The sequence below is a fragment of the Tubulanus polymorphus genome, chromosome 7 (assembly GCF_964204645.1).
Source record: "Tubulanus polymorphus chromosome 7, tnTubPoly1.2, whole genome shotgun sequence".
Lineage (NCBI taxonomy): Eukaryota > Metazoa > Nemertea > Palaeonemertea > Tubulaniformes > Tubulanidae > Tubulanus > Tubulanus polymorphus.
The window spans coordinates 7,106,403-7,132,154 of NC_134031.1; the positions used below are offsets into that span (position 1 = coordinate 7,106,403).

General features: G+C 38.2%; 2 protein-coding genes across 5 annotated transcripts in view; one reads left to right on the plus strand and one right to left on the minus strand.

Moving 5' to 3' along the window:
- The window catches only part of LOC141908250 (voltage-gated potassium channel subunit beta-2-like), a 56,346-nt gene extending 36,475 nt beyond the window's left edge, over positions 1-19,871 (plus strand). For 2 of the 4 annotated variants that reach the window (XM_074798196.1, XM_074798200.1), the window contains 13 exons: positions 543-580; positions 3,969-4,048; positions 6,328-6,417; positions 6,511-6,641; positions 7,052-7,137; positions 8,148-8,268; positions 8,847-8,879; positions 11,091-11,185; positions 11,664-11,784; positions 12,344-12,432; positions 14,005-14,114; positions 16,015-16,101; positions 18,028-19,871. In XM_074798196.1, coding sequence (XP_074654297.1) covers positions 543-580; positions 3,969-4,048; positions 6,328-6,417; positions 6,511-6,641; positions 7,052-7,137; positions 8,148-8,268; positions 8,847-8,879; positions 11,091-11,185; positions 11,664-11,784; positions 12,344-12,432; positions 14,005-14,114; positions 16,015-16,101; positions 18,028-18,043 — 1,097 coding nt within the window. In that variant the 3' untranslated portion in view covers positions 18,044-19,871. Of the gene's footprint in view, positions 1-542; positions 581-3,968; positions 4,049-6,327; positions 6,418-6,510; positions 6,642-7,051; positions 7,138-8,147; positions 8,269-8,846; positions 8,880-11,090; positions 11,186-11,663; positions 11,785-12,343; positions 12,433-14,004; positions 14,115-15,188; positions 15,282-16,014; positions 16,102-18,027 lie in introns of all 4 variants that reach the window. The other 2 variants (XM_074798197.1, XM_074798199.1) reach the window with 2 other exon arrangements.
- A 1,948-nt stretch (positions 19,872-21,819) lies between these two features.
- LOC141908746 (uncharacterized) lies at positions 21,820-25,279 on the minus strand. The gene is made up of 4 exons (XM_074798917.1): positions 24,953-25,279; positions 24,514-24,645; positions 23,933-24,110; positions 21,820-23,849 (listed from the first exon to the last, which is right to left on the minus strand). Exons 1-4 carry the CDS (start codon positions 25,209-25,211, stop codon positions 21,863-21,865), a joined length of 2,556 nt encoding a protein of 851 aa, XP_074655018.1. The 5' UTR covers positions 25,212-25,279; the 3' UTR covers positions 21,820-21,862.
- Positions 25,280-25,752: the final 473 nt, after the last annotated feature.

Consider the following 25,752-nt stretch of genomic DNA (forward strand, 5'->3'; position numbering starts at 1 on the left):
CACACGTCTTAATGTATATATAATGATATGTTGAACTTTACAAAAGACATAACTGTAATTGCAAATTGTAAATGTAACTGAAGTAACTGTATTTGTATAACTGTATGTAAACTGTTTATTTTTTTTGTATCCTGTGCTCGAAAAAAAAGTATTATCTCTGGAGCAATAAAATTAATCTGATCCTAAATCGAAAGTCATTTCGTAATAACGATTAAAAGAAGGTTTATTAGGTGTGATTGAAACTCTTTTTCAACGAACTTACGAGTTTACTATTTCTCATGGCCACTCACGTCTGGGCATTTTGCAGATTAATAAGAATAATCTTCGTCTTTGTCTCATGATTTATACGACGTTGGTACTATACAAAAAGCTGCTACTTTACTAAAAGCTTGGAGTAATTATCTTGACGAAGATATTAACATGATTACTCCAAGCTAAAAGATAACTAATAGATAACTCACGATATGTTAGTGTTTTTTGTTACTTCCATCGAATGTGGTATTTTGCAGAAGAGCTAATCTGTTTAATTTCATATCTTTTAGGAACGTGGGTCACTTTTGGAGCCCAGGTCACAGACGAGGTATGTTCATATTTGATCATTAATCATAATTATGATAACCTTTTTTTTCCTTTTCAATTTCAGTTACATAGGTACTGGCACTTAGACATAGTTAAATAATAAACTGAATGTAAATAAACGAATGTATAAGAGAAACCTAAATTGATTCATTATACTGCTGGAGCTTCTAAGAAACTGGTCCCTTAACCCCTCTACAGCAAACCAAGGTTTCACAGCCACACGACAATCCCACTACACAAAACTACGATAATTTATGGGGAGATGTTTTTCTAAGAGAATAGGGGAGTGAAAATATGTTCTGGTAACAGCGGAAACAGCAGTAGTTTGACTTCTTCCCGTTAAATCGGCAATACATTCATGTTTAGAAGCTTATAACCTTTATCGACATCTGAAGGGGACAGTTCGCGAGGATTGATTGATCGAAACACTGGTCAATAGTGTCGTGTATATCGTGGTTGTATTGATTCGTAATATTCGTACTTGTTGCACCACCGAGGGTTAGAGGTTACGGGTTTAAATGGGTAAACGCGGAATGATGCACAACGCAGGGAAACACGGAACCAGTAGGCGGAATATTGTTCCTGAGCGTTTCCCTCTTTACGAGAAACGGGAAACATGGTTTCGGGAACTACAATGCTTCCGATATCAAACCTGTTTGATTCTCTAGCAGCGATCACGCGGGACGATTCGGGCCAACTTTGACTCGCGCCCGATCCGATCCAATTAAAGAGTGTGTTCACACGTTAACCACTCACTCGATAATAAACAGCGCTTAAGCGCGAAGTGCGTCACTTCCGGAACCAGTTGCAATTCACACGCAATTTTGACCCGTGTATAAATATGACTCAGCCCTGTTTTTGATCCGACCAAATTTGGCTCGAGCCAACAAACAGGCCTTATTTGGCACGGAACAGAAATGCTCGTGGGATCGCAGCTTTCCATGTTTCCCTGCGCGTCGTCTGAGTTACGGGTGACTTCAATTATCGTAAGTCGCACACGGCAAAACGAATTTGTTTTACCAAAACAGAAAACACGTTTTTCACAAAACATTTTTAGCAAAAAATTTACCCTGAAACGATTAATCGTTCAACGCACACGGCATGATTAAAAAAAACATCGAAAACATTTTCACGAGGAAAAAACTGTTTTCCATGCTGCGTGCGTTGGGCTCTATATGACAATGAAGACAAAAGAGGGTTAAACCTAACGGTATAGATGATACGTTCGTAGGCGAATCGATTTAATTGGATTTCACTTCGCTACCCGAGACAAATACGAAACCTATTGTTTATCATGATGCTTTTATCGTGTCTATTGAAATAAGAAATCGGTAGAATTCATCTGTTTTATTCGAATTATCGACATTTCTGTTACAGTCTACGCGACATTTTCACGCGGAAAAGCAATCTGGAAAAAGCCAGACGGCATATAACGCTTTATCGTTGTTTTCGTAAAGTAAAGGGTTAATCGCAGATTATTGGTCGAGTTGAATAGTACCGGAACTGTCTGATCGCCTGATTGAATGTTTGTCTGGTTTCGACTGGTGCCAGTCTCCGGACGGAATTGATTTCGCAAACACCAGCAATCGTTAAGCACATCGTTTCTTTGGAATTCACGCGTTACCGCGGTGATATAGCTGATCAGAATTACAAATCCGTTTGCCGATTGAATATTATTGTGTTTTCGCCGATCTACCAGCAGCGCTCTACTGCAACGAAATATCATTCACTGGATTTCTGTTGATGCGACTGCGTATGAGAAGTCATCAGAACTGACTTCAACAATAGGGTTTATTTTGCTGGGTCGAGTTTTTAAAGAAGTTTTTCGCGTGTGACGTCACTGTGCGTCATATTTTCTATTATATGAACATGGATTGACCTTGTCATTTATTTGGCTGGTAGATTTGGTCTGATTAGTTTGGATTTGGTGTCCCTAACAAACTCACCGCACCTGCCGGTAGCGAAATAAGGGGTTTGATTTTGAAATCTGAAATCTAAAGTACAGATATATTTGTATGATCGGCAGTTGAATTTCCAGAATTTTTTGTTTAAATCGAAGTACATAATTGGTTAATTCGGTTCTGGTTCATTCCAACAATCTCCCAACCAGCCTGAACCGGCAAGCAACCGATTGGGATAAATTTTGTTGGCTGCCTAAAATGAAATATATCGAGATTTTGGAAATAACTATACTATAAGGTCGAGGTATATTTTATCCATTTTTTTATATTTTTTGGTCATTTTCCACGTACGAAACGTCCGATTATAGTTTATTGTGATTTTTTTTCTCGGGTCGACGTAGAAGTCGTCAAGTTCAATAGGCTAACTGGACTAAAAGATCACCGCGTTGACCTACATTCAATTATAATTATTTCATTGTGTCCGTGCGTAACCTGTGGGTCCCTTGTGGTTCGTGGTCCGCTACTGCCTCTGAAAACCAGCTACGTTCCCCACAAGTCTGAACGCATCCCGTTGTTATACCCCACCGCTGATTTGATTGGGACCACGTGATAGATATCGAAAGTTGGAAGGAAGACCTCTTGTTTAGGATATACGTAGTTTATTCAACTCACCAGGCTAGAAGTTATCTTTGGCTGTTCAGACTATATTTTGACATTTTCGCTCGCTGGACCTGCGACCTGGCATGTTGCTAGGGATACTGGAATCATTTTCCACGTGACTGATGATGAGCCAATCAGACGAACCAATCGCCGTGAGATTATTTATGGTTTATGGCCAGCTACCATACGCGGCTCCTGCGCGTCAGAAAAAAATTCAGAATACCATCATTATCGTCATAATCGGTCCCACATCCCGCGCAGTGGACATCAATCACTTGGTTATTTGGCATTTAACCAAACCGTCCATTAATTACAACTCGGTCGTCGATACAGAAAACGGCTCGCTCTCCTATACACGAAATAGTATTTGGTTGATGGACCTAAGGGAATTCTACTAAATAAGATACAATAATCCCTAAAACCATGTGCTCGATTCCCATCAGCAAACTGGTACTTAAACCTGCAGTCATCCCAAAAGAGTAAAACAAGTGCCCTTCACTTTCACTTCGTAATGGTCGTGATGACAGAATTACCAAATTATGCGACCAACCTTTATTAACGACCAACCTTTACGCGGGTCAAAGTTTAATGCCCCTACGCAATTCTTTCAGATTTGGTTATTTCATCTATGGTCTTGTTTTACATCTTCGGTAACAACTAAGAGAAGTGGCGGTGAAATAACGGGCACTCACCGGGGATCGAACCCGGGTCTTGTACGTAGAAAGCAAGCATGCAAGCCAGTAGACCAATAGAACTTGGCCAGTGGTCATACAGCTTGTCCTATATGCGTAACAATTCTTTCGCATATTTGTTCCTCTTTTTTTCTAGATGGCAGAAGAAATGGTAACGTTGGCGTACGAAAGTGGTATTAACCTGTTTGACACGGCCGAAGTTTATTCCGCTGGCAAGTGAGTATGAAACCGAGACACGAATTAGATCACTTCTGTTAAATGTTTCATATTCCCCATTCGGTACGAATCAGTCACGCGTGTCGACTGCGCAACAACGTTTTTACATCTCACAGTGTTTCTCCGTATTCGACGATCCCCGCACGAGTTTACGTCGTTGCAATCGTGAATCTTTTATACAATGCTAATTCCCTGATGGATGATCGTTAAACTCGCATTTTATGCAAACAAAAAAAACTTCCCATCATTTATCTTCCGATAACGGATATTCGGCTCCGTAGCGTGACGACTAGATCCATTGCTATTCTCCGTATCGAGGAGTCTGTTAGTTATAACAGTCGCCTACTGTAATATCATTCTAAAGCGCTCGTGCGGCAATTTGGGCCAAGTTCAATTTTGATTCAATATTTATTTCACAGAAAAGTAGAACAATAAAATAAAGAACTAAACAAATATGGAACTAACCAAATTAGAACATGAGAAAATAAAACATACATACAAATATAGCTGCAAAGCAGCCATAACGGGTTTCTGGTTTATTAGATATTGTACTAGCGAGCGTACAAAGATTTAAACGAAATCAGTTCATAATATAGGGATATTTTGAAGGAGTGATGAACACATATCCTGGGGCCGGTTGCATAGTCATGGCTCAGACTTAAGACCAGTCTAAGACCAACTTAGTTCTATAGCCAATCCAACAATTTAAGACCAGTCTTAAGATTTAAGACCAATTTTGGACTTAAGTCACTACTGTGCAACTGGCCCCTGGACGTATCGGCCCCACTCCGTGCGGTTGCGCCACCGCGCGGTATTTACGCGAAGCAGCAGAACACAAACATGGCCACTCTCTCAATTTTCAATGATAGAAATCGTGTGTGCATTTCAATTATTTCGGCTGTTAGGGTTTTAAGGCACAATATAAGTTGATGATGTGATATGGCGATGTTAATTAATGATAATTCCGCAGTGAAGCTAGTCACGAACGGTGCCGATTGAGTGTACAGCTGCCAAAAACACTGAAATGTGCGTAGTTGCGTAACTATTTGCAGTGAATTGCAGACGAAACATGAAGCCTTAACAGCCGTTTAAAGAAAAATTGTACCAATCGCAATCGTAAAATAAAAATGAGATAGAACCTAAGTTAAAATTCTGGCCATTTCTAAAATGTTATTATTAATTTTTAGTCAGTGCGGAACGTTTAGTTTTCCAACAATAATGAGGGGTGGTAGGTAGTCATGCAATTCAAGTCATCATTTATTACACGTTACTTCCGTGTTGTTGAAAATCTCGCGAGTCCTGGACCAAACCCCAATGAACAATGTGATCTGTGTGCTGGTCACAAATGCACACAGATCACACTACACTACCCATTACACACTCCAGTACCCACAGCTTTCATAGATCCATCCAAATATTTAGTGTCTTTCTTCCTGGATGTGGATTACATGAGTAATGATGGACCAAGTTTAGTAAAAAATTGTAGCGCGCTTTTCCTTGTGGGCCTTGTAGAGCCGTAAAGACCGCTGAATTAGGCACCCAATGAAAGAGAGAGAGAGAGATGATAAAGGAAGAGAAGACTGAATAGAAAATGAGAAACAGACGAGGCGTGCTTGAGAGAAATTATAGGAAAAGTAGACGAGTTCAGCTACGATTTCGCTGTCATAGTTCATTTTGTGTTCGGTGTTACTGGCTTCGGTACCGGCACAATCAAAAATCCATGTGTGATGTTTTCGGGGTTTGATGCTTTTTTCGTAGTTGTTTATTTATGTAGTTCTACCTTTCTCGGATATAAATAGAATGCCGGCAAATATTTATGTAGATATCGAGAACACATTACATTATTATTAGGCCATATTATTATATGCACGTATGAACAGAGACGTATGAATAAATCGTGCATGTAACTTTTGAGATAGAGTTAAATGAAAATTTGAGAGATGTATCTGTATATTTCTAACTTTTCTAAACCTATATACATGTATATGATACATATATGTATACTGGAATTCGAAGCTGATATTGCTAAAATATTCCATACATACTTCAGCGTGCCCGCCATATACATATGGTCTGCATAATTTCTTTACTTTTTGTTATGATTTATGCTATCAAAGTCGGTAGGTTATATAATGCAGTTATGATTAAGAGGGAATAAAGATGATAATAGGAGCTGCGAGGAAATTCCGTTTTTCTTAATGGAAACTAAAAAAATTCGCCTTCGTTTATTTTCATTTTATATACTACCAGATAGATAACGCCTGTTTTGCTGTTTCCAGGGCAGAAGTGGTATTAGGAAAAATCCTCAAGAAAAAAGCGTGGCGACGATCTAGCTATATCATTTCAACGAAAATATTCTGGGGAGGAAAGTAAGTTTCGATCGAACCTACCCGGTTTACTTGGCAACCATTTTTTGGGCTATTCATTTGGTCTCATCGACATTTCAATTGTTTTTATTTCAGGGCTGAAACGGAAAAAGGATTATCTCGGAAACACATCATAGAAGGATTGAAAGGCTCATTAGAAAGATTGCAGTTGGATTATGTTGATATAGTATTCGCAAATAAACCAGATCCACACACTCCTACCGAGGGTGCGTTCGTCCGAAAAATCAGAAAATGCCTGATCCTTCGAAATTTCTTTTACGTTCATCGTGCAATAAGCTCGGTGAAAAATGGCCGTCTTACGTTCCTTTGTCCAACAGACGATTTTCTAAAAATATACAAAGGACCAATATTAGCTAGAGCCCTTAATTTTTTTGGGTGACTTTTGAAGAGAACAAGGTCGACCGAAACGGAGATTGCAATATAATCGCACCAAAAGTAATTGATGTTACACATATAAAATACGTATCTTCGGCAAAGAGATACCAAGTATAACACTGTTTCAGTATTGAAGTGGTCTAGTTATGAGACACGTATATAGTCCCCTGTGTTATGCTGATAATGTGCAGTTTCCATTTATATCGCCCTTTTAATGCCGCTTGTTTTTTCGCTCTTACAGAAATAGTTCGTGCGTTTACCCATGTAATTAATCAGGGCTGGGCGATGTACTGGGGTACGTCTAGGTGGAGTCCCATGGAGATCATGGTAAGTAGTAGTAGGCCGCTCACCACTTCGGATACGATATCTAACAGTCGTTTCTTGCGTATGTTTTCGTGCGGCAAACTAAGAATTTCATTAAACAATCTTGTGAAGTTCAGGTAGTGTATTCCTCGATTTTATTGGTGCCATCCTAATACCCTTGAATTAAAAGAACTTGTGCAGGAATTCCAAGAAACTTTATTTCAATTTCATTTTTATTTAGGGAAGCCGCCCTTACGTTTTTTCATGTTAATTTCGCATGTTTGTTACAATCAAACTACAGAAACAAATTTGAACTTTGTTACTTATGAAAACAAGATATTAGGTTTCAAATTGATGCAAATTTGTCTGGAACGTGTAAAATTGATTAATTGGTATCAGTAAACTACATTCATATCGCGAAAGCAATATCTGACCTGACGGAAAATAAATAAAACGCACGATTGTGCAATCGTGTTCCGGAATTTTCTTCCATTTGGTCTCATCTGGACCGTCCTCCCATGTGCAGGGATTTAGTGAAATTGCTGCCATGAGTACCCTTATAACGATACAATATGTACTAATTTTTGACTCCGTAAAAACCGTTACAATAATGCTTTTTATTACGTTGATAACTACTAAGCGTTATTCAAGGGGTTCTGTGTGAGTCGATGTGCACTACGTCATCAATATTGGCGTTTCAAAATAACGAATTACAATTGCGAATTTGTTTATTAAATTTTGGCATTTATTTTGTAATTGAATATATTTCAAAACTTATTTCAATTTTGAGAAATTTTAGTAATTATTTTTGAGAGGATGTGCACTACGTCATCAATATTGGGGCTAGATCAGTTGTTCATCCATTCAATTCAATTCAATTATTCAAATTCAAAATAACTTTATTGATCCTTTATATTGTGTTATTCATATCATATCATTTATTTTCTCGACAACAGTAATTAAGCAATGTATAATATCTGTTATTTTTCCAACCGTCAATAAACTTTCATGTTAGTTTTCTTGTCTCAATATAGGAAGCATACTCGGTAGCTCGTCAGTTTAATCTAATTCCGCCAGTCGCCGAACAAGCTGAATATCACCTCTTCCAACGAGAAAAAGTCGAAATACAAATGCCTGAACTATATTCCAAAATAGGTCAGTATTTATCCGTTGTTGTGCCATCTATTGTACGCACGTAGAACTAATTAACTTTTCATTAGATTTTTCTCATTCCTCGGAATCATTTCATTTCGAAAGTTATTTTCCATAGCATGGGTTGATTTAAGTTATCAAAAAGGTTTTTGATCTATCAATTGTGTACTTATATATATATATTTGTACATGTATAAAAAGATATCGTTATAATACTTTGTATGTATGCAGAGAATACGTCTTGGCAAAATCGATCGTCAATAAAGTATATATTTCAAGACATTACAGTATGAACTTTGTGAAGGTTTGGATATTTGAATAAGCTGATACAGGAGAGACAGGAAAATCCAGCAATTTACTTTGTTGATTTAGTACATTCACGAAAAACACAACCTTCACTTATTTTCTAATTTCGATTAATTCTAAATTATATCGTTGAATATCAATATTTATCATCGTCATTTAATCGATATATTGTATGGTAGTCAAGGAGACGAGTTTTTTGTCAGTGCTTTTAATTTGCTATGTAAAATGAACTCTAACCAAACTGTTTCTCTGTTGATGTGGTCTTTCACCAATAGATGGCAGTATCACGCCGAGTAACGTTCGCCACAGTAAGTGTGCCGGAATCTCGTTGTCAATGGCGACTGTGTCCACGGATACAGGGCCGACTTCAGATGTCACGGTGTCTATTGATAAAATGTCTAGGCAACAAACCTAATCTTATTATCAATTGTGTAAAGTCAGATTTTCCGTAAAGATCGAAAACAATCGAAATCTCATGCATTTTTTTTCACTCGATTCCGTTCTACCTGTTCCAGATTCCATTATCATTTCTATTCAAATCCTACGCATGCGTTTTTTCTTTCTATTTCGTCCTGTAGTCTATAGATTAATCATTAATTGTTGTTCGTTTCTATCCGTACGAACGAAAAATACAAAATAAAGAAAAAAGTATTCAAAATTCTTTGCGCAAGGCTCGACGTTATGTTCGTCTCGGGCACACATGAATTGTTCAACGTGATTTTGAGTTCTCTATCACTTTGAGCCGACGTACGCTGCACTATTCATTTATCTATTGCGCCGCCATCTTTCTTCCACCATCGTCTCCTTTCTTCTTTTCGGTTGACGTTTTTAGTTTAGATATTTTGTGCAACTAATTATTTCTACCATAACGAATTTCTACTCCCAACGTTTTTTTTTTGAAAAAAATAATTTCATTTCAATTTTCGTAGATGTGGAAGATATTTCTCACACAAGTGTTTATATAACTACTTCCGTAAAAGAAAACCAAAAAAAATCTGATTTTACCTGTCGTTGCCTAGCGATTTAGTTTACGTCAGTAGACACTGGTTTGCATGACAACGGGTATCTAATCCGTTTCCACGGCAACTTGGAACGGATGCGTATACCGTGTTGTAAAAAAGTGTATTGATGTTTTGTGTGAGAAATATTGTATCCACCCTTTGTAAATGTGTGTGTGTGTCGTGCGTAATACATCTCCTTTATTTAACCCGACCTAAATCGAAACAACTAACAATATTCGTTCTAACTTCCGTATTCGTTCATACTGGTATGTGTTCTGCGAACGGAGGGTTTTGAAAGCAATATCGATGCGATATAGCTTATTTCTAACCGCACAGTCCCCTTTAATCCATAAGAACGGTATTTATATTGGATATTTGTTGGGTTATTTTTAGTATGATTCCAGGGAGGGTGGTTCAGTAGTGTATGCAGCATGTAACTAACAGATTTTCGAAGAACATATTCGAAAGAAAAAGGGCACAAAAGGAATCCATCTTATCGGCTTCTGTAATTATCAGTAGTCAGCTGGTTTATATAGTGAGCTAAACGACCTATAGGTGGCATTGTTTTAGTGTATGATACTTGTGATCGATGTAAACGGCTTTATAGTGACCCCTGACAAAAACAGTTCATGTCTCCTCCTGTCCTTTTGCTTTCACATAATACAGCCTTTTTGCAATCTTGAAGCACCCCGAATCAATGGCGAATGTGTCACTTGAGCGCTTTGTAAGTGAAAATTGAACCAGCGTTGCGGTTCATGCGATTTTCATTGAAGCACGGAGCAGTGCCGTGGCATGGCCATTTTCGGCTTCGGTTGAAATAATGGGAATTATCGTTTCGAATAAGTGGCAACTAACAACTCTCTGAGATAAACTGTAATGGTTTATTTAATAAAACAATGGCTACGATAATATAAATATAAACTCTGGCTACGACGGCGCTTTGGGGACATATTAATCAACAATAGTCTCTCTAATCCAACCTCTAAAAGAATTCTTTTAAAAACTTCAGAAAATTATGCCGTTCAATCTCAAGTCGATTTGTTGTCTTGCTTTCAAAAGTTGCAGAAAATCATTCTATACCACGAGCTATCTCTATATCGCCAGATGGTGTGCACAACCGTCAGGACACAATAATAGTCACCAGAGGTGCGGCCTGGGTTCGAATCCTATAGCCTTTTACATAAAACAATATCGGCAAATCATGTCCCCGATAAACTCAGATTCAACTCAGAATCGTCATTCATAGAATTTTAGATATTATGGATAGATCTCGATTGAATTTAAGAAGAATTCCGGCATCGTTGTCCAAACACAAATTCAGTTGCCTCGATGGTTGATTTTCGCTTGCCACAGTTAACTCCGGAGTCCTCATCGCGCCGTCGTATAAAAAACCTGATAATAAACTTACTGATTACAAATTTGTCGATAAATGAATAATCGATCAATTTACTGACGTTTACGAATCAATCGGGTATTTTTTATGATTTATATATCTTAGATCGTTAAATGTGCTTTTAGGTATTGGAACCATGACATGGTCACCATTAGCTTGCGGTATTCTAACTGGTAAATACGACGATGGTATTCCCATATACTCCAGGGCTGCGCTCAAGGTAAGCCATGTTTAATGGCGTGTAGCTCATTAAAAATAAATGATAGGAAATTCAATACATGTCTCTGGAAAAATGATCGAACGGTTGATCAGTGGAGAACGGTTCACTAAATGCTTTTTTTCGAAATCAGAAAACAAAAAAAAATTGATATCTTGTTTCCCATTTCTGATGAGTTTTAAAGTTGACCCGGCCGGACGCCTATCTCTGTACATTACTCGTTATCAAATCTTGATCACGCTAACCATAACGGACCCTGCAGCTATAGAAGTAAACGGATTACAAATATTTCATTGCAGTTTACTAAAAGACCCGGCCGATTAGGAGAAACAATGTATCATTTTATTCTTAGCCTAACTTGAATGTTCATTTATCTGAAATTTAAAAAGTTCGAGTCTAAGAATTCAAGTCGTATTGGGGAAAAGAGAACCGATTACGCAATGGATATTTCGTTGGAGGAAAATGTTTTTGCACGTTGTAGGGTTATGGTTGGTTAAAAGACAAAATATTGAACGAAGAAGGTAGACGACAACAAGCGAAACTGAGAGAAGTGGCGCTGATTGCAGATCGGTTGGGCTGTTCAATGTCACAACTTGCCATAGGTATTAAGACATGGAATTCATTCTCATTATTCATGGGGAGCCCCCGCTGACCATAAGCTATGCATCTTCCAGTGGCAAATCCAGTGGAGAATGTCATCTTGAAAAGCCCCTTTGAATTTGCTCTTTATCATTTTGTTTTTTTTAATCATTTAATAATCTGTATTTGATGCACTTCTACTGGGGCTTGTATAGGTAATTGACGGCCAAGTTGTGGAGCGGTGTGGGCTAGTGGTATGGGCGCTCGACTGTGCGAGAAACCAGGTCGTGGGTTCGAATCCCGTACATTATCGTAGTGTCCCCGGGCAGGCACTCATCCTCATTGCCTCTCTTCACAAAGGGGTATAGTTGGTACCTGGCCTAATAGATTATTTCTGAGCGCCTAGCAGCTGCTCGGGTGTTACTTCTCCCCAGGGAGAGATGACTGATATTTGAGTTAACTGCTGGGGGTGATAATACCAATTTAATGGAAAGCGCCTTCGAACATTGTATCGCAGTGTGGAAATGGCGCTATATAGAAATTGAATAACTATTACTATATCAAGTTTATGTATAATTTCAGCTTGGTGTTTAAAAAATGATAACGTACATTGCGTTCTGTTAGGAGCTTCTTCCGTAGATCAGTTGTATGAGAACATGCAGGCTTTACAGGTGAGTTAGTATACCTGATAATGTACACACTACTTCCCTTCCCGTTTATTCTCTTTCTACCCCGCGTCCCTTCGCCAAATCCATCGCAATTCCCTTGATAGGAGCTGGACGAATTCGCCAGAGATCTGTAATTTTCACCATTCCGTTCAAATGATAATTTGTTGTAAAATATTCTGGTCAAGAAACGTCAGCATTCTGTATATCGTTCCCACGGTTTCGTCGCGGAGGATGATAGTCCATATTTCAGGAGCCGCCAGCAAGTACCGCAATTTGAGATTATATACTCGACTCTTCGGGTCAAACTATTTGACACGAATTTTGACTGCGGAGTCTAATTCGATCGAGAATAATGGGACTGCTGTCGAGAAGTATTCATCATGCATCCTCTTTTAAGTAGTTGTCTTAAACTGAATTCGCAATCTTGTTTTGACAGGTTATTCAACTGTTATATTTTTTATTCAAATGCATCGTATCTATCGGAATTATGTCATATGCAATTTCGTTTATTATCGAAACACTTTGTTATATTTATATTGCCTTTCACTGTCGAAATTTCCTCTCCATTACATCGAGAATTTTTGAAAAAGGTCAATAACCTCTATGCGTATCAGTCAATTATTTGGAAGATAGATATTCTGTTTAGCAATATTTACTTCGACACTTCGATGAGACCAGACGAAGGTTAGGATCCAGTTAGTCACTTACTTAACCATTCCTTTCCAGCATGGCTTTTATTTCTGCTTTACCTCACCGTATCATAAGCTTTTCATGCGTTCAACTGAAGTTCGAAAATAGATATTCTTCGGATTCAGTCATTCGAATCGAAATTAATATTTGGTGAAAACGTATCTTCGTGTATTTTCATGAGTAATTACTATAGAAATACACGAAGATATGTAATATGTATTTTTGCCGTGTATTCGCCTAATTTTAATTCATATGTTTGGGAGGTTATTCGTTTACGAAAAAGTTGAACATGTTTAAAATCGAAGAAGAGCAGCAGATTTTCAAGTTTGAATACCTGAGGTGATAGAGTTTATGCATCTCGTCTAAAGGATGTAAATCATATGACAATATCTGAAAGGCTTCTCTCGACAGATTGCAGTACACTTGACTATTTTACGGTTGTATACAGTAGTATCTGCAGAAACGATAAGGGGCCTCGAGTTTGCAGGTGCCATTATGTCGACATATCGCAATATATCGCTTCAAGTCAATATGAATATGTCGACATATCGTGACCTTTTGACCTTTTCGCCCATTTCCCACGTGGCAATTCGTCATTTGACGACACGTCGAAATGGAAGACGGAGACGCCAGAAATAGGAAAAAAGAAAACGAAATATGTCGTCCAAACGTCACGATATGTCGACATATCAGTTTGACTTGATGCGATACAATGCGATATGTCGACATAAATATGGCGACCTTTTGAATTGGAACGCGACAACTCGAGGCCCTTTACGCGCTTCCGTAAGTATCTGCTGCTCTTTTAAATATGAAGTAAAAAAGCCTTTTTAGCACAGGTTTTTATAATTGATGGCGATGGATTTTATTGTTTGTTTACTGCAGATAGTTCCTAAACTCAGTAAAGATATACTCGTATATATGGACTCATTATTGGATAACAAACCATCTCGAAAAAGACCTGTGTCATTATTACAACATATGCAATCGGCAGGGTTTGTAATATTATTTACTGATTGGTTAGTGGTTATAACCTATGTGTGATACCATTTTTGGGACCTCACTGTGTCTAAGGGTTGCCACAGCGGTTGTCATGACCATGCCAGGTGCAACAACGAATACAAAGTATTTGCAAAATCATATTCATCTATACAATACTGTTTCGATATAGCATAACGTACATCTGAGATTGCAAATAGTAAGTTGTCCCATTATATTTCTAATGAGTTCTTAGTCAGTGATGGTCCTAATATGGAATGCTGGTATCAAATTTAGGCGGCACCCTTAATAGCCAGATTGTTTGAGATGACCTAGAGTAACATATTCCCGTAACAATAGCTTGTATGGTAGTTCTAACCGTGATTAATATTCATTGACTTGATATGAAAAACCTGTTAGTTACATATTCATACGCCCAGAAATATTATGATAGTTGTATTACTCATTTATTTTAAACAACTACCGTATCTTGTCAGAACCCTTCAAAATCTCTCGAGTTACCGCATTTCGATTATGAACCACCAAAAAGCATGTAAATAATCGATGGAATCTCTCCATTCTTCCCTCTTCGGAATGACGACTGAATTTTCTCAAGTTGTGTTGAGCATATATTTAAATTCCACCGTTAGCCTGTAGAATATTTATCCTCCTGCTATTTACCTCGCTATATTATCTTGTTTACTCTGTTGCAATTGTCCAAACAAAGCTGCAGTTTTAGATTTAGGATTGCTGATAGTTTTATACATACTTCATATTACAAAATAACCTACAGAATTATGTAACTTACGAACAATAAGTATCGAAAGATATTAAAAGAAATTTATTCCAATTTAATACATTGTAATCATTTATACTTTAAGAAGTAACAACTAACTTCATAGACGTGATTGGGCAAGGGTCGCTCAAATTTAAGCATGCATCCAGCTTAGAATAATTCTGATTTCAGAGCTATTTGAGCCACCCGGTCCATCGGTTTGATGATAACAATTTGATATTTTCAAGCACCACACTCTTCATGTTGCCATGTTCACGCCATAGTTGACTTTTAGAGATAATGTTTATTTTTAAAGGACTGTAACAACTACTGTAACTAGTAAATCAACTCCGAAGCCAAAACCTTTAACGTTTGAGGAAATATTTGGGACTGCAATCCGGACTTAAGTGTAAGATATGTCATGCTTTCTAATGTATGCGTGTGTCACTCAGTTCCCGGAATACTTGTATGGCGATCCCTTTATTTATCAAAGGTCTCCATTCCAAAGGTAACCTCCTGTCTCTCAAAAACACGATAATTTGACCCAGGTATTCATCATCAAAGAAAGATGAAATAGATATTCTTGAACGACACTTCGGCAGTGGTAAGAAGAGACGACCGGAAATGACCTTGGAATGGCGGCTGTTTCGAGTTCAATTTGCGCATGTGCAATTCTGGCATGTTATTAACAATTTATTGATGACAAAAAGAAACGTGTACATATGTACATATATTATTTGAATACTGATTTTTGCAGATAGAGTTGATAAATAATATATAGTCTCTGTTCAATACAGACTTTTATTATAATTCATGGTTTATTAGATGAATTTATAATGATATGTAAAAGATAATTACACTGATCGATCGAATCTACAATAAACTGTCTAAACCCTTTGAGATACAGACGTACAATTTTGATTAATATATTTTTGAAATTTTTTGAAACTTTTTGGAAATTTTTTAAAAATAATGTCCAAGGAAAATGATTATGACAGCAACTTCTTCGCGCCTCTAGTTAAATGCTGAAATCTTGATTGTATGTCCGTTATTCGAGTAAGGGTATAGGGATTTGAATTCGACAAGCTGAAACTGGTTTAGTTGATTTGATACTAATTTCCCATGTATTTCATGATATATAGCGATATTGATATGCCACCAGTAGAACCACCTGAAACGAGTGGCGCCACCAACGGTATTTTGGCCAAAATATTCTTCCAATGCATCAGGTATATTATAAAACGCACCAGTTTTTTTGCACCTTTAAAACCAACAACCCGCATGGCATCTGGTTATTTCATTTCACCGTCGTGTCTATGTCTGTGGAGGGCGAAGTCCTAACCCTTGATTTGATTGCCTAATTATTTGTTTTACCGCGACTTACATAAACATGTAAGTTACACACCGAGTCTACTAAACCAGTTCAGCTAATACGTATGCTAATTTTGTGATTCGTCTGTCCTCCAATTATGAATATATTTGAAATCTATTACAAATACGGATGTGCTGTATATATTGGGACATATGTCAAACGCTTCCTGGTGGAATTTTGAATTCCTATTAATCTGCTACAATGGGATTCAAGATTTGTTCAAGTAAATAATAGCGCAATTTCCGCCAAACCGTTTTCCATAACGACACAATTATTTTGATAGAAAGTATAACGGTAATTATTTCACGTTTCAAACGTTTCTGCAATATTCATAGTTTCCTAACGATACGCACATCATAATCCTTTGAAATCCAGCTGACATAGAATAAGCTCCCCTCTTTACACCCCAACCCGATATGAGCTTCATTTCGTTCTATCTCAGTCCAGCTACTTTTCTCGTTTTCTATCTCCGTTGTTGAATTGAAAGAACCAGTTGACGTTTAAAGAGTGTTTCCCCTGAATGTAATCAACTAATTGATATATGGTGATTTTCTATATATGTTATACTGAACTAATACAGTTCGAAGGGACATCCCTATACTCCCATCGCAATGATATTTGATTGATGGTTTGATAGCGGACTAAAATGCAGTTATCATTCTACGCGCAGTCTGGGTCCACCCTCGCGGACCTTCACGATTAGGGAATAGTCTAACCATTTTTTATCACACAGGCTTTCTATCACATTGTGTTATAAGGACTTTACCTGAGACAGTTCTTTGATTGAAAATAAGCTAGCAGTAAAAACCTAGATGTTAAACCACATCACGCCTTTTGAAAATCGTGATCGACCTCAGGCTATACCCGAGAAGTCCCAGGCTGTTGATTGATACCTGCATTTAAATCTGAAGAGAGAATCATTCAAACCACACGCAATATTCGGCTATTACGACGATATGATTTATCATGCGCAACTGCTTATTTTGTCGTTATAAACAGTTCGGGTCTAATCTACGTATATCTGTCTATGGTAAACGAAGCTTCGTTGGTGAGTTTGCTGTTTTTGTTCCTTGGATTTGTGTGATGAAAGAAGGAACACATTTTTTTCCACCTAACATTCATAATTCGTGCGTGGAGAATAACTGTTCCTTGGTTTGTAAAAGAAGGAACTTTTGATCACGTGAAAAGACCATTGACTTATTGAGTTTTAACAATCGGATCGATCCGTTGGCGAATCAAGAACAGCTGATCTAATTTTTTTTTTGTTCTCGATGATGCATTTTTCTTGAATGTTTTTATTTTACGGGAAACATTCGTAGCAAAAGTTTCCTAATTTTCATTATATACAACGTTTGTTCTTGTGTATTTTCGCGAGATGCAGTCACTTTCAATACCCAAACAACTGTAAACAAAAACGATTTGAAATTCTGCAATTTCACACAATGTAGGTGCTTTTACGAATAGATGACGCATAGAGAATAATCACGCATAGATGATGCAAGTGCTTGGCGTTCAAATTACGTCACCAAGCCGTACGTGTAAAGTAGGAAAACTGCAAAGCATTGTCTCCTGCATTGGCGCATGACGCATGCTGAAAATATATGTCATGTTATAAGTAAATTAGAAAGAATCTACAAAAGCGATCGCCTGATGATACGCGATGCAAAAAAGATTCGTTTCTGTTATTCAAAACCGTTTAAAGCGTACGAATTTCAAATGTCAATCTCTGATGTGTTCCTTTCGTTCTGTTACATTTACACGCTATGTCTGCTTTATTTTTCAGTACGTCCCAAAGTTGACACCGACGCTTATGGTTGAAATTGATAAATTACTTGGCAACAAACCAGTGATCAGAAGAGAACCACCGACCAGGTGACTAGCACCGGAACCGACCTGTAGTGCTTACGGAGGCATGCGTCCCCCGCCCGCTCAGGGAGGAGCTGGGCAAGCTGCATGTTTAATCCAATAAACATTCAATTCACCATTTAAAAGATATGCTGACTATGAGAAATACCTAAGTCCACTCATTGAAATAGAGCGTGTACGACCTCCTTCCGAGCCTACTAATCCGACTGATTTAACTTGAACAAACTGTTGATGAGTTTTTAAAGGTGATTGACTGATTATAACTCTTATTGTAGGCCATTCTACTACTCATTATTCCCGCGGACCGGTGGTTATCAAACACCGTTCTGAAGGTGGTAAGTGTGACACTGCGCGCCACCTATTATTGTTACCGGTAACACACGTACGTGTAGACACTCGACATGATGTGTTTTTGTTGTATGTACGTAATTCTGCTGTGTACGCAACGAAACGGGGGTACGGTACGCGCCTGCAGGGGGCACCACTGTACACACACACAATATGTGTCTATACAAACTCACAACCTACACAAATATGTATCTACGTGTGCATACGATGTTATACCTATTAAAATTCCATATTTGTGTCCAAAATCTAGGTTAGGGAGGAGGAAGGTATGATTATTATGGTCAGTTTATGGTGAGAATTGCATGTACTCAGTAAGCACCGTGGGTTGGTTCCGAGACCGAGAAGATATGGCTGATTTTGACGCTATATGACGCTGCTATAGATCCTCATTATTATTGGCTGATGTATTATCGATTTTTGCATTAATAATGAGCTTCTATCGTACCACCTTATTTGTTATTGTAAATTTTGATTGTTTTTATTGTTATCGTCAGATGTTTTCTGACATTTTTCTCAATACCTATATGCAATAAATCATTTAATATAGATACAGTTTTTAAGCTCTTCGCCGTATATATGTGGTTCATACATGTCGTAAATGCACATGTGATGCGGAAATCTTTCGATTGTACATAATTATGTATCGGTAGCCATATAGCAATAGCAAATGAATGGCAAACGAGAACAAGATATGTTTGATACAGCGTTATAACTGATAGAACAACATTGTAATGAATCATAATACATTGTATGATTATAAGATAAAGCATAATACCCTATCTTATTGTTTATTTTTAAAGTCTTCGTGAAAATACGCGGTTTTCGATCTTTAGATTGATATTCTTTTACCGAATCATCTCTACAGAGCGATGCTTTCAAACTATATTAATAAACGTGAACTTGTTGTATTAACTACCAGTTAAAACGTATATGATAATGATGATTATATTTATTGCCGATTTCAATCTGCTTCGGAACTTGTAAAAAAAGGATTTCTCCGTGTTTAAATGCACCTCGTTATTCATTAATATGAATTGATTGATTTGTTAAATGAATTGAAAATTTATTCGTCAACTGTTTCAGATCATAGAGCAGTGCTCGTCAAATCATTATATATATATTTCAAAATGTAAGAGCGGAAACGAAGAAATTATTTTACTGAATCATTTTTCCAGCCAATAGCTCTGACCATTGTGAATCAAATGAAAATAATTGTTCTTTCTGCTGTTTATTCGAATGTATACTGCTCTTTGGTTATAGAATTGTCCACTAGACTTGTTTATTGTGTATAGTTAGAATTTGTTCATAGAGGTTTGATTATTCAACGATGTTGCTCAAATCTTTGTAAATTATCATTATTAGTCGATGCACATGGATTCTAGAATATTTCTCTCATGGTTCAATAAATAAAGATGCCGTTTATCGATTTAAAAGAAAAAGAAAACATTATTTATTTTTTTTTCTTGCCGATTCATCTTCGGGGCGCCCAATAATCTAACCAATTATCTTTTGGGCCAGTTGATAAATCATGAGTCCGATTTTTGAACCTCGAGTCAAATGGATATCACACAAGTCACCAAAAAGATCAGAAATTGCCCTTGATAATGCCACTATATCGGAACGAATGAAAAACATGGCATTAAAACGAATTTGGTGTTATAAACAATGGTATTTCGATTGGATTTTAGTTATTCAAAAGCTCATTTGCAAAATTCTCTGAAAATATTGGCGTTTAGTGAGCACTGGCATTAGAAAGGATGGCGTCATAACCGACTTCGACAGTAGTTTTAACTGATGACTTGGTCACTACTATATACAGTACTTCAGCCGGATCTTGCTTGCCACAAGTGGAATCCTGGTTTCCCATAGAAGCGTTGAAGGTCCGTCGTTTCATAAACTGACACCATTAAATCGAGTTCACACCATCAGAGATGACATCTCTCCCTTTAAAGTATGTTGATGGATTCTAAGTGGTTCTGGTATTTATCCCTCGTCGTCACTTCTCGGTCATCTGTGATCTTCAACGAGATCGATTAAAACCATTAAATCTTAACGCAATTGAATCAGGGCCAGATGCATAAGAAAATTGATATTTCATTGGATCTATTGGTTTTTCATCCGTTTTGACGTGCCTTTGGCTTCGACGACACAATACATCCATCTTCTAGCGGCCATACCCTTCAGTCGACCGAACAGGGTCACGGGGAAAGATTATATATAATTTGGGATTGATGAATCCTTCTTTTCGATCGATCTCGCAATGACACAAACACGTGTACCAAATTCAACGTCAATGGGCAATTATCCCGATTTCCGAGCAGACTGCGCCTAATTCGGTTTTCGTATCTAGTCGACTAGTGGTCGGAACTAATAACCGAATGCGCTTGATTTTTCGAACTTGTCTACTACCATGATAAAGTTCCGACCAATTAACATTCGGTTTCACTTAATTCGACTATAGTCGACTAACTCCGATAACCGCAGTTGGCCCTGGCAATGTGTTATTAAACCCGGCTATTCTCTCGAGTTGCGTCGATGGCCAATCCGATATAAATTGACGCGACTCCGCCTCCCAGTACGGCTAAAACGCATTTAAGGTGCATCAGGGACTTATAGGGACTAGGTTACTTTATATATTAGTAACGTAGTAAATGTCCATCGGAAAACATACAGCCAACTCTCAAAGACAGCCAACCCCGCCTAACACCAGCAACATCCGGAGATCGAAACGTGTGTCTTTGAACTAGTCATACCTCGATTTAACGCCACCCTTGGCGATTCCCGATTGTATATATCTAGTTACTCAACTTTTACGATGGCGGTAAATCGGGGAATATTGTAATACATTAGTATGGGATTGTACTAGGATATTACGCTGGCGGTATGCGAGGGGCGGTGGGTCAGAGCCGTCGGAAGGAATATTTCAGTGGCGAAGCTTATTTCTGAAAGGGGGTGTGGAGGCCCTCCCCTAGAAATATTTAAAATTCAATCTCCGGAGATGCGTTTTGGCCCTTTTACGGTCTCATTCACAGAAGCATGAGAAGCCGTGAGCCAACCACCTAGTACAGAGAACGACGAGCTGCTACGCGGTACAGCGTGCGTTTGAAAAAAATTTTGTAAGGCAAAACATTGTTCCGTTCCGACGGCCCTGTGGGGTAATCCTCGTTCATTTTAGATGCGAATGTTGTTTTCAATGAAATCCAGGCGGTAGGCGATGTTGGCTGTAATCGAGGTTTGACTGTAGGCACAACTAACCGATGGACTTTTAGACGTCCATGGTCGTATTTAGAGTGCATCAATTACATAAACAAACAAAACACGTATATTTTCAATTGAAAACGTTTAATTTTCTATTCTCGTATTCATACATACATAAGTTACACATAAGCAGTTACAAGCGCACATCACAAGTCAATCATTATTGGTTCACATAAATTCAATCGTTCGCTCGGCTTTTTTACGATCTTTTTCGACTGGTTCCCGGTCGCTTTACCGCCGCTACCCGCCGGACCGGACTGCTGATCGCCTCCGTGTCGTTTCTTTAAATGCCATCGAAGCGACGATTGTTGTCTGGCGCGATACGGACAGTTATCGTGCGGACATTTCACCGGTTTTTCGTCGGTATGGCACCGCCTGTGAACGGTCAGTTGGTATTTAGTGCGGAACGTTAGACCGCAATCGTCCCACGAACACGGGTGAAGTTTTTCGCGCGTGTGATGCACGCGTACGTGTTGATTGAGTTCGTCTTTGCTGAAGAACAAGGCGCGACACGTTTCGTAAGAACACGAAAACGGTTTGACACGCAGATGCACGCGATCGACGTGCTTCTTGCGCATCGCAGCCGAATTGAAGGCTTTTCCGCAACTTTCCACGTGATCGCACATGTACAGCTTACACGAATGAACGGAACGTTTATGTTTGTATAATCCGTGTTTTGTTTTGAACGCAGACAACTCGCAAAGATCACACGAGTAAAGCTTACTGTTTATTGAACGTTCTTTTATAGGTTTATCACGTTTCGATACAGCATCACGAATTACATATAAACAGTCTTCGTGATCGTTATTTTTTTCGTTGATAATAGACTGATCTGCTGTATCAGTTTGACTGGTAGACTGACTAGATAGACTGACTGTATCAGTTTGACTGACAGACTGAACAGGTACATCACTTTGACCAGTACGCTGACCAGATAAATCACTTAGACCTGCAGACTGGCTAGATGTATCAGTTTGACTGACAGACTGAACAGGTACATCACTTTGACCAGTACGCTGACCAGATAAATCACTTAGACCTGCAGACTGGCCAGATGTATCAGTTTGACTGACAGACTGACCAGATACATCAGTTTGACCAGTACACTGACCTGATACATCGGTTTGACCTACAGTCTGACTATATCCATCAGTATGACCAGTATACTGACCAAATGCATCATTTTGACCAGTACACTGACCAGATACATCGGTTTGACCTACAGTCTGACCAGATGCATCAGTATGACCAGTACACTGACCAGATGCATCATTTTGACCAGTACACTGACCAGATACATCAGTTTGACCTACAGCATGACCAGATACATCAGTTTGACATACAGACTGACCAGATACATCAGTTTGACCTACAGACTGACCAGATACATAAATATGACCAGTACACTGACCAGATGCATCTTTTTGACCAGAGCACTTACCAGATACATCAATTTGACCATCAGTTTGACCGATAAGCTGATGAAATGCATCAGTTTGACTGAAAGACTGACCAGATACATCACTTTGACTGATAGGCTGACCAGCTACATAGATTAGGCCAACAGACTGACCAGATACATCAGTTTGATCAGTACAATGACCAGATGCATTAGTTTGACCTACAGTCTGACCAGGTACATCCATTTGATTGAAAACCTTATTGGACTTATTAGTCCCTTTATGATATACATGTACCCTATTCTTTATCTTGTTGTTAAATTGTTCAGGATTAGATGAATACAAATCACTAGATGATTCATCATCTATCGAAAAGGAGGCGACGGTAGGAGAGCCCTTTACGCTATGATTGACATCAATATGATCACATTGATGATGATCACTCTCACTTTGAGTATTACTACGATCATGTTCTGCGCAATCGGCTTCGCTTGCAGGTCCTAGGTGGCGCAGTGCCGTTCTTACTAACAAATCTAAAGCCATATCATCGTTTAAATCTTCCATATTCATATCCGACACTTCGCGAACACTTTGTCGATTCACCGAGCTGTCCTCGACAATGCCAACATCAGCAGCAGTCGAGCTGGTCGAATACTGATTGTCACTGACAACAACATCCTCCGATCTTGATTTGGTTGTTTTTCTCAAAGATCTCGGTCCGAAACTTTTCAACCTGAAAAACCGAATAACGAAGCTGTCGACGCTAACTTCTCGAATTTGAAAAGATCTTTCGATCAGAATGAATATCATACAAACCTTTTAATATCGAGTTGTTGATTTTCACAGTAGAGAATCAGTAAACTGATGAGAAATGCCGAAGTTCTGAGACTTGAATGATTCTGCAGTTTATAAAACCAATATTTTAGATCGGTTGAAACTTGTAAACATATGAATTCGTCGTCGGTGTTTTGTTGCTGTCTGCTGGTGTCCATATCTATGAATAAAACAAAGTTATCTGAATAACTCGACGTCAGGGTTCCTACAGATCATTCATTCCTGACTATATAAGGAGTTTTCAAGGAGTTTTAAAGGAAAAAGTTTCAAATTTTGAGGAAGTATCTGCATTGCCTTCATATCATAATAACAGTAAACTTGTACTGTTTATCTTGGTAAACCGTTAATTCGGTGGTTTTGTAAGCGAACTTTTATCGTACACTACCTAGCACGGATTTATAATTTGGTAACCACCTAATCGGGTAAAAAGAAATCCTGGACCCAACTGAACCAATCTGATTTAGGGGTAGTCTACTGTCTGTACAAAACGAACTAGACAAAAATTAATGCAATATCTTGATATTTTCTAGGCCTAATTCTATATTTTGATTGAAGGTTCGTACCTGAATGTATAGTATGACCATCAGAATTCAATCTTTTCTCAGCAATTTCCAATAACAGCGAAGTAAAAGATATATGCCCTTGATCTCCATAAGCTCGCTTCAATTTCTCCCATTTCTTTACATTTGATGCACCTGAAAAATCATCATAAAAGTATCATTCTAAATGTTTAAGCGGCTGGTAAGTAGTTGACTTTTAAGCAAGATTTCAAACAAGCAAAATACTACGGGCCAATATTAAAGAGCAGCTTTCTATGTGTCCAACTTTAAGTATAGTATCTAACTTATAACTTCCATATTTCTGATCAGTTTTCTGATTCTTCTCTCTAGGTTAATTCACAACCTATATTAGGCCAACTAACCCTAAACCCAACTCCAATTTGACAATCAATTATCAATAATTACCAGTCCAGTTATCATTCAGCAGTGTGCGGAGACTTACCTATGTAAATTCTCGACTTATTTTTTTCATCATCATCGAGTACTGATTTTCTGCCAGCACCAGTTCTACGCCCACCTCGACCAGGACCAGCAGCAGCAGCGGCAGCGGCAGCGTCAGTAGTGGTAATGGGATCACTGTCCAAATCAGCACTCATCACCGAACAAGAAGAACTTGTTGAAGAAGCGCTGGTAGCTTTTTTCAGTGGCTTTTTTGCAGGCAGGCTTTTAATTTTTTTTTTCTTTCTAGAGATTTTAGCCATCGTTGACTTATTTTTCAAGATCAGATCATTACTAATCAGAAGAGTTTAATCAAACATGCTCTAGTCTAATAAACGTCAAAACGAGAAACAAATTTATTTATTTTGTTTCGCTCACTGACCTTAACTGATATCGCTCGTTCGAGAAATTTGTGTCTTTTTAACCGTAAAAGTAGATGGCGCCAGTTACGGCAAACGATTTTTCTAGCGCAAGCGCTCAAATCTATCAGATTTTGATGCAGTAAAAGTGACTAAAGATTCATCCCGATAGCTGCTGTATTTTTGTTATTAACAAGCGTTGAACATTTCTTTCAAAAACAGAGATATAATCAGAAAAGTCACGACCAAAGATTAGGCGCGCGCCATCTTGCGGGTGTTTTTGCACTCCTCACCTCGCGTCAGTGTTTTTCGCGGTTGATTCGAAATTATTTTTTTAGGCCTATTCATCATAATCGCAGATTCTTACTTAACACACCGCACTGCTGAGGTATCTCAGCTCCAGAGAAATGAACTAACTAATTGGTTAAAACTCAGTACCGGTACA